Source organism: Hyla sarda, chromosome 1 (assembly GCF_029499605.1).
Source record: "Hyla sarda isolate aHylSar1 chromosome 1, aHylSar1.hap1, whole genome shotgun sequence".
In the NCBI taxonomy this organism is placed as follows: Eukaryota; Metazoa; Chordata; class Amphibia; order Anura; family Hylidae; genus Hyla; species Hyla sarda.
Genome location: NC_079189.1, coordinates 471,505,395 through 471,518,566, shown reverse-complemented (window position 1 = coordinate 471,518,566; position 13,172 = coordinate 471,505,395). Strand labels below are relative to the sequence as shown.

At 40.4% G+C, this 13,172-nt stretch overlaps 1 protein-coding gene across 2 annotated transcripts in view; it reads right to left on the bottom strand.

Moving 5' to 3' along the window:
- The window catches only part of FBXW8 (F-box and WD repeat domain containing 8), a 144,056-nt gene that overhangs the window by 14,113 nt on the left and 116,771 nt on the right, over window positions 1-13,172 (bottom strand). The window contains exon 9 of one of the 2 annotated variants that reach the window (XM_056536843.1): window positions 787-960. The exons of the other annotated variant lie outside the window; for it this stretch is intronic. Within the exon in view, the coding sequence (XP_056392818.1) occupies window positions 787-960 (174 nt within the window). The remainder of the gene's footprint in view (window positions 1-786; window positions 961-13,172) is intronic. 2 annotated transcript variants of the gene reach the window in all.

Genomic DNA, 13,172 nt, shown 5'->3' with positions numbered 1-13,172 from the left:
TTTGAAAAGCATGAGACATGTGAGAATGCACATGAAAAAAAAAAATATGTGTCTATATTAACAGTGGAAACCACTAATAGAATGTATAGATATGAATTAGTTAAAACTTTCCTGTAAATGGATACAGTGAAGTACATTTATTTAGTGGAGTGTTTCCACAAAGTGACTTATAGTTACATTCAGTGGAGGGCACAGGCACAGGCGCATACCTATGCAATGGTGGTGATCAGAAACAACTCGGAGGATCAGAGATATCTCCAATTCCAGATGTTTAACTAGTGACCACAGCATCTAAGTGGTTAGACAAAGGATGGGGCCTCACATTGCAGAGCAACAACAAGGTCCCAGAGTACCCGATTACCATACAGAAAATAATCCTGTCTGGCTGGCTGCAGTATCATCTTCGTCCCAGCTGAGGCACAGGCATGGACAATGTTCAGTAAGTGAGGGTGGGACTAGCACTGCAGCATGAAAACAGAGAGAGGGGGTTACAGAGCAGCCTGCAGTGATTGGATGAAGAGATCCAGCACAGCACAGCAGAACAGAATGACAAACCAAGGGAACAACAGAAATAAGGTATTTGTGAGAGAAATATAGGTGCTAGACATATAAAAAATTATATGTAAATGATCAGGATTAGGTACTGAGTAACATAATTCTTTTGTGGAATATGACAGGTACTCTTAAAAAAGATATGACGTGCAAACATAAAAAAATATCCTGCAGTGTTTCATTGCAAAATAACAACAGATGCAGCAGATACAATGCAACATAACAGTACAGTACCTTGCATGCATCTCCCACAATTTTGTTCCCATTCTTTGATCCCATGTGCAGGTTAAACCCTCCTCTCCTCCAGAAACCACCTTCCAGTCATCCATTTGCACCGCTGAGACCCCCAGTTGATGGGCATAGAAGGAACAGAAAGATTTGCTACAACGCTGGTCATATACCCGCACTCTAGAATAAAGAAAATGATACATTTACACAGGTAACTAGAAAAATACCTACAGCAAAAAATAATGTGGTTCATGCACTTAGTTCTATAGCAAACATGAAAGCAAGATGAACTCCGCAAGTGTTGACAGGACTCACATGAAAGAGTAAAAATCTCGAAACATTAGCTCCGATTTACTATGCAAATTATGATTTGTGACAAATTTGAGCAAAGGCTTGTGACACTTGTCACCAAAGTTAAAAAGTGATAAGAAAAAGCAGGTGTCTTCAGGAAGATGTCAATTTTAGTCAAATTTATTAAGTTAGTCTGAAAAGAGTTGAAGTAATTTGAATCTCCAGGCATAGAATGAAGGGATTTATTTATTGTTTGTTTGGTTATTATTCTTGTGAAAAATAATAAAAAATACCTATGATTAAAAAGAGTGGCGTAAGATTAATCTTAGCAAATGTGAGCCATTATTTCCACTTAATAGATCTCAGCATGCCTTCCACTGTTTTGTATGCTTAACCCCTTAAGGACCAAGCCCATTTTCACCTTAAGGACCAGAGCGTTTTTTGCACATCTGACCACTGTCACTTTAAGCATTAATAACTCTGGAATGCTTTCACTTATGAATTTGAGTCTGAGACTGTTTTATCGTGACATATTCTACTTTAACATAGTGGTAAATTTTCGTCGATACTTGCATAATTTCTTAAAATTTAGTATTTTTCTAACTTTGAAGCTCTCTGCTTGTAAAGAAAATAGACATTCCAAATAAATTTAATATTTTTTCACATATACAATATGTCTACTTTATATTTGCATCATAGAGTTGACATGTTTTTACTTTTGGAAGACATCAGAGGGTTTCAAAGTTCAGCAGCAATTTTCAATTTTTCACAAAATTTTCAAAATCTTAATTTTTCAGGGACCAGTTCAGGTTTGAAGTGGATTTGAGGGGTTTTCAAATTAGAATTACTCCATAAATGACCCCATTATAAAAACTGCACCTCTCAAAGTATACAAAATGATATTCAGAAAGTTTGTTAACCCTTTAGGTGTTTCACAAAGTGAAGGAGAAAATTCAAAATCTTCATTTTTTTTACACTCGCATGTTCTTGTAGACCCAGTTTTTGAATTTTTACAAGAGGTAAAAGGAGAGAAATCTCCCTAAAATTTGTAACCCAATTTCTCTTGAGTAAAGAAATGCCTCATATATGTATGTAAGGGCTCAGAAGGGAAGGATCGTCAATGGGATTTTGGAGAGTGAATTTTGCTGGGCATGTCGCATTTAGGAAGCCCCTATGGTGCCAGAACAGCAAAAAAAAAAAAAAACACCCACATGGCATACTATTTTGGAAACTACACCACTCAAGGCACGTGACAAGGGGTCCACAGGTGTTTGACGACTTTTCGTTAAAGTCGGATGTGTAAAATTATTTACTAAAATGCTGTTTTTCCCCCAAATTTTACATTTTTACAAGAGGTGAAAGGAGAAAATGCCCCCCATTTGTAACCCCATTTCTTCTGAGTATGGAAATTCCCCATTTGTGGATGTAAAATGCTCTGCGGGCGAACTACAATGCTCAGAAGAGGAGGAGTGCTATTGAGCTTTTGGAGAGAGAATTTGTTTGGAATGGAAGTCAGGGGCCATGTGCGTTTACAAAGCCCCCCGTGGTGCCAGAACAGTGGACCGCCCCACATGAGACCCCATTTTGAAAACTACACCCCTCACAGAATTTAATAAAGGGTGCAGTGAGCATTTACACCCCACTAGCATTTGACAGATCTTTGGAACAGTGGGCTGTGTGTAGTTTCCAAAATGGGATCACATGTGTGTGTGTGTGTGGGGGGGGGGGGTACATTGTTCTGGCACTATGGGGGCTTTGTAAACATATGTGGCCTTCAATTCCAGACAAATTTTCTCTCCAAAAGCCCAATGGCGCTCCTTTTCTTCTGAGCATTGCAGTTCGCCCACAGAGCATTTTACATCCACATACGGGGTGTGTTCTTACTGATGGGGCTACAAATTTTGGGGGGCTTTTTCTCCTATTTTCCCTTGTGAAAATGAAAAATTTAGGGTAACACCAGCATTTTAGTAAAAAGAAATGTTTCTTTTATTTTCCCATCCAACTTTAACGAAAATTCGTCAAACACCTGTGGGATACTAAGGCTCACTATACCCCTTGTTACAATACGTGAGGGGTTTTGTTTCCAAAATGGGGTCACAAGTGGGTATTTATTTTTTTGCTTTTATGTCAGAAATGCTGTAAAATCAGCCACCCCTGTGAAAATCATCAATTTAGGCCTCAAATATACATAGTGCACTCTCACTCCTGAGCCTTGTTGTGCCTCCGCAGAGCATTTTACACCCAGATATGGGGTATTTCCGTACTCACAAATTTTGGGGGTCTTTTTGTTTCATTTTACCTCTTGTGAAAATGAAAAGCATGGGGCAACACCAGCATGTTAGTGTAAAAATGTTTATTTTTTTACACTAACAGGCTGGTGTAGACCCCAAACCCCGAGTATGGAAATACCCCATATGTGGCCCTAAACTGTTTCCTTGAAATACGACAGGGCTCCGAAGTGAGAAAGCACCATGTGCATTTGAGGACTGAATTAGGGATTGCATAAGGATGGACATAGGGGTATTCTTTGTCAGTGATTCCCAAACAGGGTGCCTCCAGCTGTTGCTAAACTCCCAGCATGCCTGGACAGTCAGTGGCTGTCTGATAATTATGGGAGTTGTTGTTTTGCAACAACTGGAGGCTCCGTTTTGGAAACACTGCCGTACGATACGTTTTTCATTTTTATTGGGGGGGGGGGGGGGAAAGATAGTGTAAGGGGGTGTATATGTAGTGTTTTACCCTATATTTTGTGTAGTGTAGTATAGTGTTTTTAGGGTACATTCACACAGGCGGGGTTTACGGTGAGTTTCCCGCTAGGAGTTTGCGCTGCGGCAAAAAATTTGCTGCAGCTCAAACTTGAAGCAGGAAACACATTGTAAACCCCCGCCCGTCTGAATGTACCCTGTACATTCACATGGAGGGGGCAAACCTCCAGCTGTTTCAAAACTGCAACTCCCAGCATGCACTGACAGACCGTGCATGCTGGGAGTTGTAGTTTTGCAACAGCTGGAGGCACACTGGTTGGAAAACTTTAGTTAGGTTCTGTAACCTAACTCAGTATTTTCCAACCAGTGTGCCTCCAGCTGTTGCAAAAAGGAGATTTTTTAACACTTACCGTAAAATCTCTCTCTCGAAGGATCCATTGGGGGACACAGACCGTGGGTGTATCTTGCTGTCTCTAGGAGGTGTGACACTATGGTAATAAAAAAAGTCGGCTCCTCCCAGCAGGATATACCCGCCTTCAGGCTCTGAGGTAATCAGTTTAAGTTCTAGAGCAATAGGAGAAGACCGTCAGGTCAAGAAGACCCAAAACTGTCCGAGAAGCAGAAGAAAAAACATAACTGAACACACCCTCGGACAGAGAACCAAAGGAAAAATCCCAAAAAGGGCGGGAGCTGTGTCCCCCAATGGATCCTTCGAGAAAGAGATTTTACGGTAAGTGTTAAAAAATCTCCTTTTCTCTATCGGCTCTATTGGAGGACACAGACCATGGGACGTACCAAAGCCGTCCCTTGGGTGGGCAGATAAGTAATCAGGCAGACGGCCGATCCACTGCCGTCTGCAACACTTTACACCCCAGACTAGCATCAGCCAATGCGAAAGTATGAACTCGGTAAAACCTCGAGAAAGTGTGCAAAGACGACCAGGAGGCCCCGACAGAACGAGTGAAATGAGCCAAAACCTTGAAAGGAGGAATCCTCCCCTTGCAGCGATAGGCTTCCGAAATGGCGGACCGAATCCACCTAGAAATGGTGGCCTTGGAAGCAGGTTGTTCCTTGCGACGACCTTCCATAAGGACAAAAAAGGAATCACACTGACAAAATGAAGAGAGATGGAAGGATAAGCCCGAACAGCCCGGACTACATCCAGCTTGTGTACTAAGTGCTCCTCAGGATGAGAGGGAGCAGGACAAGTCCTGCTTGTCCTCAGTGTACAGAGCCCTGCTTGTCCTCAGTGTACAGAGCCCTGCTTGTCCTCAGTGTACAGAGCCCTGCTTGTCCTCAGTGTACAGAGCCCTGCTTGTCCTCAGTGTACAGAGCCCTGCTTGTCCTCAGTGCACAGAGCCCTGCTTGTCCTCACTGCACAGAGCCCTGCTTGTCCTCACTGCACAGAGCCCTGCTTGTCCTCACTGCACAGAGCCCTGCTTGTCCTCACTGCACAGAGCCCTGCTTGTCCTCACTGCACAGAGCCCTGCTTGTCCTCACTGCACAGAGCCCTGCTTGTCCCCAGTATACAGACTCCTGCTTGTCTACACACACTTCCTGTATTTGGTCAGAGACACACAGCCAATAGCTACAGGGACAAAAATAAACACATTTTTAACCAATGTATATTACAAATATATTATGTTATTTTCTACATTATATAAAAAGTTTTCGCTAATGACAGGTACACTTTTACTAACAGAAGCACACAAATATGGGCTGTAAGGGTTAAAGGTATGTCCTAAACCTGACAGCAGCCTCTAGCCTAGAAGGGTTGGGGGGAGGATTAGAAAACCTATTTTAATTAATATTACACATAATATATTCTAGTTTTTATTACTATTGTGAAAAATACATAGACACTGTATGCAGTTCCCAAAACGATATTCTATATCACTTTACTGCCATTCCCCCAATGGTTTCTATATCATAATACTAAATCTAAACTCCTCTCGCTGTTTCATGTCCTTTTCCATTATAAATTACATTTATTAGAAGCAATGAGCAATGACCGTAAAAGCTGCTCTCTGGTAAATGTAGAATTCACCTCCGTTTCTTAACCCCATAAACTTTATTGTTAATAAGATTACTACTTCAGGAGAGTGCCAGAACATGGAAGGCTCTAGGGTTATACTGGACAAGCACTAGTGTCTCATATGTGGATAGATATCAGACCACAAATATGTAATATAGAATAAACAAGTGTCATTTCTTCTAATGGTTTCTAAAATTTGGTAAAATAAATAGTATTAAAAACGTGTCATGTAAGACCACTGTAGTAATAAGTTTACATTATAACCAACCAGAGAAACAGTTAATGTACATATGCCAGAGATCTTAAAAAACAGATTTTATGAGAAAATGTCCCTTAGGTGTGAAGTTCAATCATTCCTAAAATAAACAGCTTCTGCTTCCTTTTAGCAGATTAGACATGTCCTCCCATACACAATAAACCCACCCCTGGGTGCAGTCAAAGGTATTGCATTGTAACTTACTAGTATACATTTTGTACTGGAGCCCACATTGATGCACCAAATCATGTAAGTGCTCTTCAGAATACTACCTCCCTAAGGCTTACCTTGTAACTGCTGGGCAAATCTTCTCCTCAATACGTATAAGCGCATTATACATTACAGAGGTTCACATCTGGTGATCCTGCAATCTTATTGCTCTCTTTTGGCACAGGAGAAACCATTTATATTTACAAGCTACTGTGCAAGGACTACGGTGCCGACCCTTCTCTCTATGAAATTATTCTTACAAGCCGCTAGACACAGCTACAGCCACTAGACACAATAAGTCAAGGCTGACACAGTTGATTTCCAAATGTCTTACCAAGCTATGATAAAAAAAATAGACTGAAAGACTGTGACTATAAATGTATTAATATGATTTGGCACCCACAGATTTCAGATATTTCCAACTTTACTTTTCCTTTAGGGCACTGTCAGATACAAAAATGTTTTATATGTTGTACATCTTGGCAAAACATTAACCTTTCTAATATACTCCTCTGTGCTCTCTCCTGTCTGGTAGTACTCCTCTGTGCTCTCTCCTGTCTGATAGCACTCCTCTGTGCTCTCTCCTATCTGATAGCACTCCTCTGTGCTCTCTCCTGTCTAATAGTACTCCTCTGTGCTCTCTTCTGCCTGATACTACTCCTCTGTGCTCTCTTCTGCCTGATAGTACTCCTCTGTGCTCTCTCCTGTCTGATAGCACTCCTCTGTGCTCTCTCCTGTCTGATAGTACTCCTCTGTGCTCTCTCCTGTCTGATAGTACTCCTCTGTGCTCTCTCCTGTCTGATAGTACTCCTCTGTGCTCTCTCCTGTCTGATAGTACTCCTCTGTGCTCTCTCCTGTCTGATAGTACTCCTCTGTGCTCTCTCCTGTCTGATAGTACTCCTCTGTGCTTTCTTCTGTTTGATAGCACTCTTCTATGCTCTCTCCTGTCTGATAGAACTCCTCTGTGCTCACTTCTGTCTGATAGTACTCCTCTGTGCTCTCTCCTGTCTGATAGTACTCCTCTGTGCTCTTTCCTGTCTAATAGTACTGCTCTGTGCACACTACTGTCTGATAGGACTCCTCTGTGCTCTCTCCTGTCTGACAATACTCCTCTGTGCTCTCTTTTGTCTGATAGTACTCCTCTGTGCTCTCTCCTGTCTGATAGTACTCCTCTGTGCTCTCTCCTGTCTGATAGGTCTCCTCTGTGCCCTCTCCTGTCAGACAGGAGAGAGCACAGAGCAGTACTATCAGACAGGAGAGAGCACAGAGGAATATTATTAGACAGGAGAGAGCACAGAGGAGTACTATCAGACAGGAGAGAGCACAGAGGAATACTATCAGACAGGAGAGAGCACAGAGGAGTGCTATCAGAGAGAGCACAGAGGAGTACTATCAGACAGGAGGGAGCACAGAGGAGTGCTATCAGACAGGAGAGAGCACAGAGCAGTACTATCAGATAGCACTCCTCTGTGCTCTCTCCTGTCTGATAGTACTCCTCTGTGCTCTCTCCTGTCTGACATGAAATATTCGCTTCTGTAATATTCCCCGCTGGGAGCCGGCCTGCCGGGGAGCGGAGCGCAGTGCCTCCCTCATCTCTGTACCTCATACAGAGGTGAGGGAGGCACTGCGCATCATTAATGTAGAGGGCTCCATGCTGGAAGCAGGTAAGGGCGGGGAAGAGGCGTGCCGCTACTAGAGTCAGCCGGTCCCTCCAACTGTTTACTGGCATTACAAGACAGCATGAATGTAACTTCACAAACTGCGGGCAAAGTAAGGAAAATGGCCTTCTCTTAGATCGCATTATGCCCTAACTAAGAGTGCCTGCAAATCCGTACCTGGTACGGAGGTGACAGTTTCGCTTTAAATGTGAAGTTAGGGTTTCCCAACCAGGGTGCCTCCATCTGTTACAAAACTACAACTCCCAGCATGCCCAGACAGCCTTTGGCTGTCTGGGCATGTTGGGAGGTGTAGTTTTGAAATAGCTGGAGACACCCTGGTTGGGAAACACTGTGCCAAGTAATCATAGGGGCACGGGGGAAACATTAAAAAAAAACCTTGTTCACTTGTTTTTATATGCCTACTATACATATTTTTTAAAGTAAAGCCCAAAATCCCTTTTTTGGTCATTTGTCCCCGATTCAGCGATTAATTTACTGGCAACAAATATCGATTGTGCAGTTATTCCTTTGTTGAAGCCCTAGTATTAACCAATATCAACTAAAATGAGTATGGATGTTTTTGTTCTTCACACAATTGTTCACCGAACAGTTGTTAAATTCTTTGCAGCCTCTTAAATCTAGTTTTCACAATACACATTACATATACAGCATTGCCAGAACACAAATGAAATAGTCAGGACCTCTCAGAAAATATGTTTAAGAAAAACTTGTTCCGTTATCTTAGGCATAAAATTAACTTAGTCATGACACATAAAGTCCTCAATATGATAATACTTAGCAACCTGGTAAATGCATGATTTGGAAGAATACACACACAGTGAAATGAGAAGAATAATTTATCAAGTAGGTCACGATCCAATGCACCGAAATAACAAGCTCTGGCTTAAGTCCAGTGCTCTGTGGCATCTTTCCTCCTATGGCCTGAGGATTGGGGAGGGTGCAGGTGCCTGGAAAAGGAAGGTGCTAAGTGTCTGTTTGAATAGATGAGACACAGATTTTCCAAATCCCTATTTAGGAAGGGGAAGAGCATGAACCGTCTGCCAAAAAGGTCTGCTGCTTCATATAGTTTAGACCTGGTGCCAAACATTGAAGTAGAAGATGAGGATATCTCATGCTAGGTGACCCAACTGTAGAGTAATAGGCAACAGCTTTACAATTTTAAGGGTGGGAAAAGGACAACATCCACTTTGTTACAGTAAATATTTCCATGTAGTACAGTAGTCAACCTCTGTACATCCTATTTATTTCAGTGGAAATTGATGGCTATACCTCCACCAATGACATGTCCTACAGTACAAACCTGCTCTGTTTCATACCCCCTACAACCAAATGACCAGCTGGTTCACACTACAGGAGATTCCGCAGGAGTTCCACTTTGAACCAGACTCCCATTGACTTTAATGGGCTTTCCACTACTCTGTGCACACAGTAATTTCTGCATGAACAAGTCTGAAGTGGAACTGAATTCCAGAGGAAGAATGGAAAAGTTACTTCTTCCGGGAAAATCCACTAGTAGAAGACCATTAAAGGGGTATTCCGGTGGAAAAAAATATTTTTTAAATCAACTGGTGCCAGGAAGTTTAACAGATTTGTATATAACTTCCATTTAAAATCTTGATCCTTCCAGTACTTATCAGCTGCTGTATGCTCCCGAGGAAACCTCTCCAGCTCTGGACAGTTCCTGACATGGACAGATATGTCAGCAGAGAGCACTGTGGTCAGACAGAAAAGAAATTCAAAAATATAAGAACATCCTCTGTAGTATACAGCAGATTAAGATTTTTAAATAGAAATAATTTATATATCTGTTCAACTTTCTGGCACCAGTTCATTTAAAAAAAATGTTTTCCACCAGTACCCTGGACAGCCATTGGGATTTTGAATTTCTGAACTAAATTCTACTGCAAATTCCAAGAAAAGTGCAATTTCACATCATTTCTGCTCCGATTTACCGTACTGCAAAGAGGATTTAAACAAGGAAATTTCAGCAAGGAAGATTTCCTTACTGAATTCCATAGTGTGAACCTAGATGTGCTAAGTCTTCACCAGGTTTTTTTTGGAAACGAAAACATATTATACTCATGTATATATTTTATAGGCTAAAAAGATGCAACACCACGAAATGTCATAGTGTAAGGAGACGATTTGATATTTTGCACAGTCTAGTCTTAGGCTCTATATTGAGGGCTACAAATCTGGCATGAAGCTAATAGCATCATGACACATGTCCATTTCCTAAAAAAAATAAATGCACATTGAGGCAGATTTACTGTTGCAAGTGTGCCAGAATGCCGGTATAATTTGTAACAATAAAAACTAGTGTAGACGACTTGTGCCACATTTACTATAAAATGTAGACACGTTTGCACCTCATTTACAAGTGTACATGGCTTATTGGAAAGTGGATGTAGCTTTGTGTGAAAGAGACATGACTTGTGTCTCCATCCACCAAACATTGGGGGAAATGTATCAAAACCTGTGCAGAGAAAAAATGGTGCTGTTGCCAAAAGCAACCAATCTGATTGCTTAATTTACTTTTCAAAAGCCTTTTTAAAAATGAAAGAAGCAATCTGATTGGTTGCTATGGGCAACTGCACCGCTCTTCCTCTTCACAGGTTTTGGTAAATCTCTGTGGTATAGCATTATGGAGTAAGCAAACTAACAGCTGGTCTAAACTTTAGACTAAATTGAATAAAATCCTCCCAAACAAAATGCAGAAATTTAGTAGGCGCAGGAGAGATGATGACAAACGGTTAGGAACAAACTTTTATTAAAGGGGTACTCCACTGCTCAGCGTTTGGAACAAACTACCCCTTTAAAGCGTACCTGTCATGATCTTATAAAAATTTTTAATCCTCCCAGTTCACTGCCCCCAACATGATAAACCACCCACTGCTTTATTGCTCTGTCACCCAGCAGGTGTGACATCATCTGAAACCATACAGGGGAGAACTTCCTCCCTCACTGCACACACAGTCCAGAGCAGTTCAGTGTATGAGATGAGCTCTAATTGGATATGGATACACCGCACCCCCCCCCTCCCTCCCTCAGCATTTCCTGCTTTTGGACTGCTGCCAGGCCAGCAGTAGTCCAAGGTCTGTGCAAGAGATGGGGGAAAATGTGCTCTGGACAAGTAGGGAGACACCTAGTGGCAGCTTTATTAAACAATAATAGAACATGGAAAACTTCATTTTTTTTTAAACAAAGTATATTACAAAGATTTTTTATTTACCATAAGGAGTACAATAACAAAAATTAGTTTTAATGAGTGTGCCCATTTAACTTTACCCACAATGCAACAGGTTTTATTTTGCCTGCTTAGCACTTCCTCAGGCATATGGGATTGAATGGTCTTCACCCATTCAAGGATTAACCCTTCACATAATTGAAAAAAATATATACAGGAATATATACACAATCTAAAAAAAAAATCTAAATATATATGTATATATTATATCAACATTTTTCATTTACACCGCATGAAAATAGAGTGGATAGCAAAAATATTCAAAAGGACTCATGATTAATGAGTCACTGAAACCTATTCGTACAGTTAGCAGGAATAGTTTGTAAAATGGTCAATTTGAAAACTTCTGGATTTTTATAATGTATCGGGGACAATTGTCTCAATATACTATGTAGCATATACCCGTTTTTTATGTTTGAGTGGTGCTTATTCATGTGGGACCGCACTGTCTGAACAGTGCGGCCCAAATATTGTGACTGACATTCGCAGGTAAGAAGATAAATAGCATAGCTACTCTAACAACTATAAGTTACTCATGGGGGTTTTGCTACTAATTCTTTAAGAATAGGAAAATTACAAATTATAGCCCAATTTTTGGATAAAATATGTTTAATGTCTCGTACCCCACAGTTATATTTAGTTATAAAAATAATATATAAAATCTGAATTTTTTGTAGCGGTAACGACGTCTCGTTTTCTCCCCACAGTTAATTATATTTTTTAACCCGCCTAAAAGCATTTAAGATAAAAGATACGGTAGATAATTCTTAACCTATAAAATCCTAGACTGTTGTACAAAACCAGCGTCATTAAAAAACAAATTCGAATCCGAAGATATTGCCCATATGGCACATTTTTAACCATTTGGGAAAATGGGAGCTACGAAAATCTAAAAAACTATTTACATCTACAGATTTAAAAAAAGTTCATGTGCAAAAGTTACCCTCCTTAGTTTTGATAATTTCTAAGTCAAAAAATTCCAGGGATCGGTAAGAATGGTGCAAAGTGGATTGTAATCCCCAATAATTGTGGTTTAAACACTGAACAAAGTCCTCTGTGTATCTGTGCCCAACCAAATGAAAAACAAATCATCAATAAATCTTCTATAAAAAGCAACAAACTTACTAAATCCCATATATAAATTAGCAAAACTGGGGGCGAAATGAGCCACAGCCCCTGGTCTGCCTGTAAATGTGTTATCAAATTTGAAGATATTGTGCTCCAAGATGACACCCATCTAACAAAAAAAAAAAAAAAAAAAAGCTTGAGTGACATGTAAAAGAAGATCAGACATAAAAATCCCCTGAATGGCCTTTAATCTATGTTAGGCATCTATATTAGAGAAGAGTAAATGTCCAAAGTAAAGATGTATATTGCACTATTGCACTGATTTTGTATGTAATAATTTTTTTATTTTTTTTTGTGAAGGACTAAACCCTGTGCATATTTTTTTTTTTAACTATGTGAAGGGTCAATCCATGTTAATTTTATCCCATTTTATACCATATGCCTAAGGAAGGGGTCAGAAAGCACTAAGAAACGAGTTGCATTGTGGGTAAAATAAATGAAAGTTTGCCTCTAGTCCTTTGTCATCATCACTCCAGCGCCTTCTGGATTCTGCATTTCGTTTGGAGGATTTTATTGGACTGTGTTTCACTATACTTGCAGCGGAATTGGCTACAGGAGAATGATGTTTATTCTAATGTTATGCATGGTCAGCACAATCAACTTTAGAAAGTACACATTCACACTTTGTAATTTGCCATATTCATAGGGTGGCTACACCATGGAGCGCTATTTCTCTTTCTTCTTATAGTAAACTTTAGACTAGTCAGTCTAAAGATGTGGCACATTTATCAATCAACACAGTGGTAGATGTGGCTCAATCCGGGACAATATGTGCAATAGCAATTTGTTTTCTATACTGGGGGATATTTATCATGGTGTTCAAAGCCTTTTTTTTTTTTGC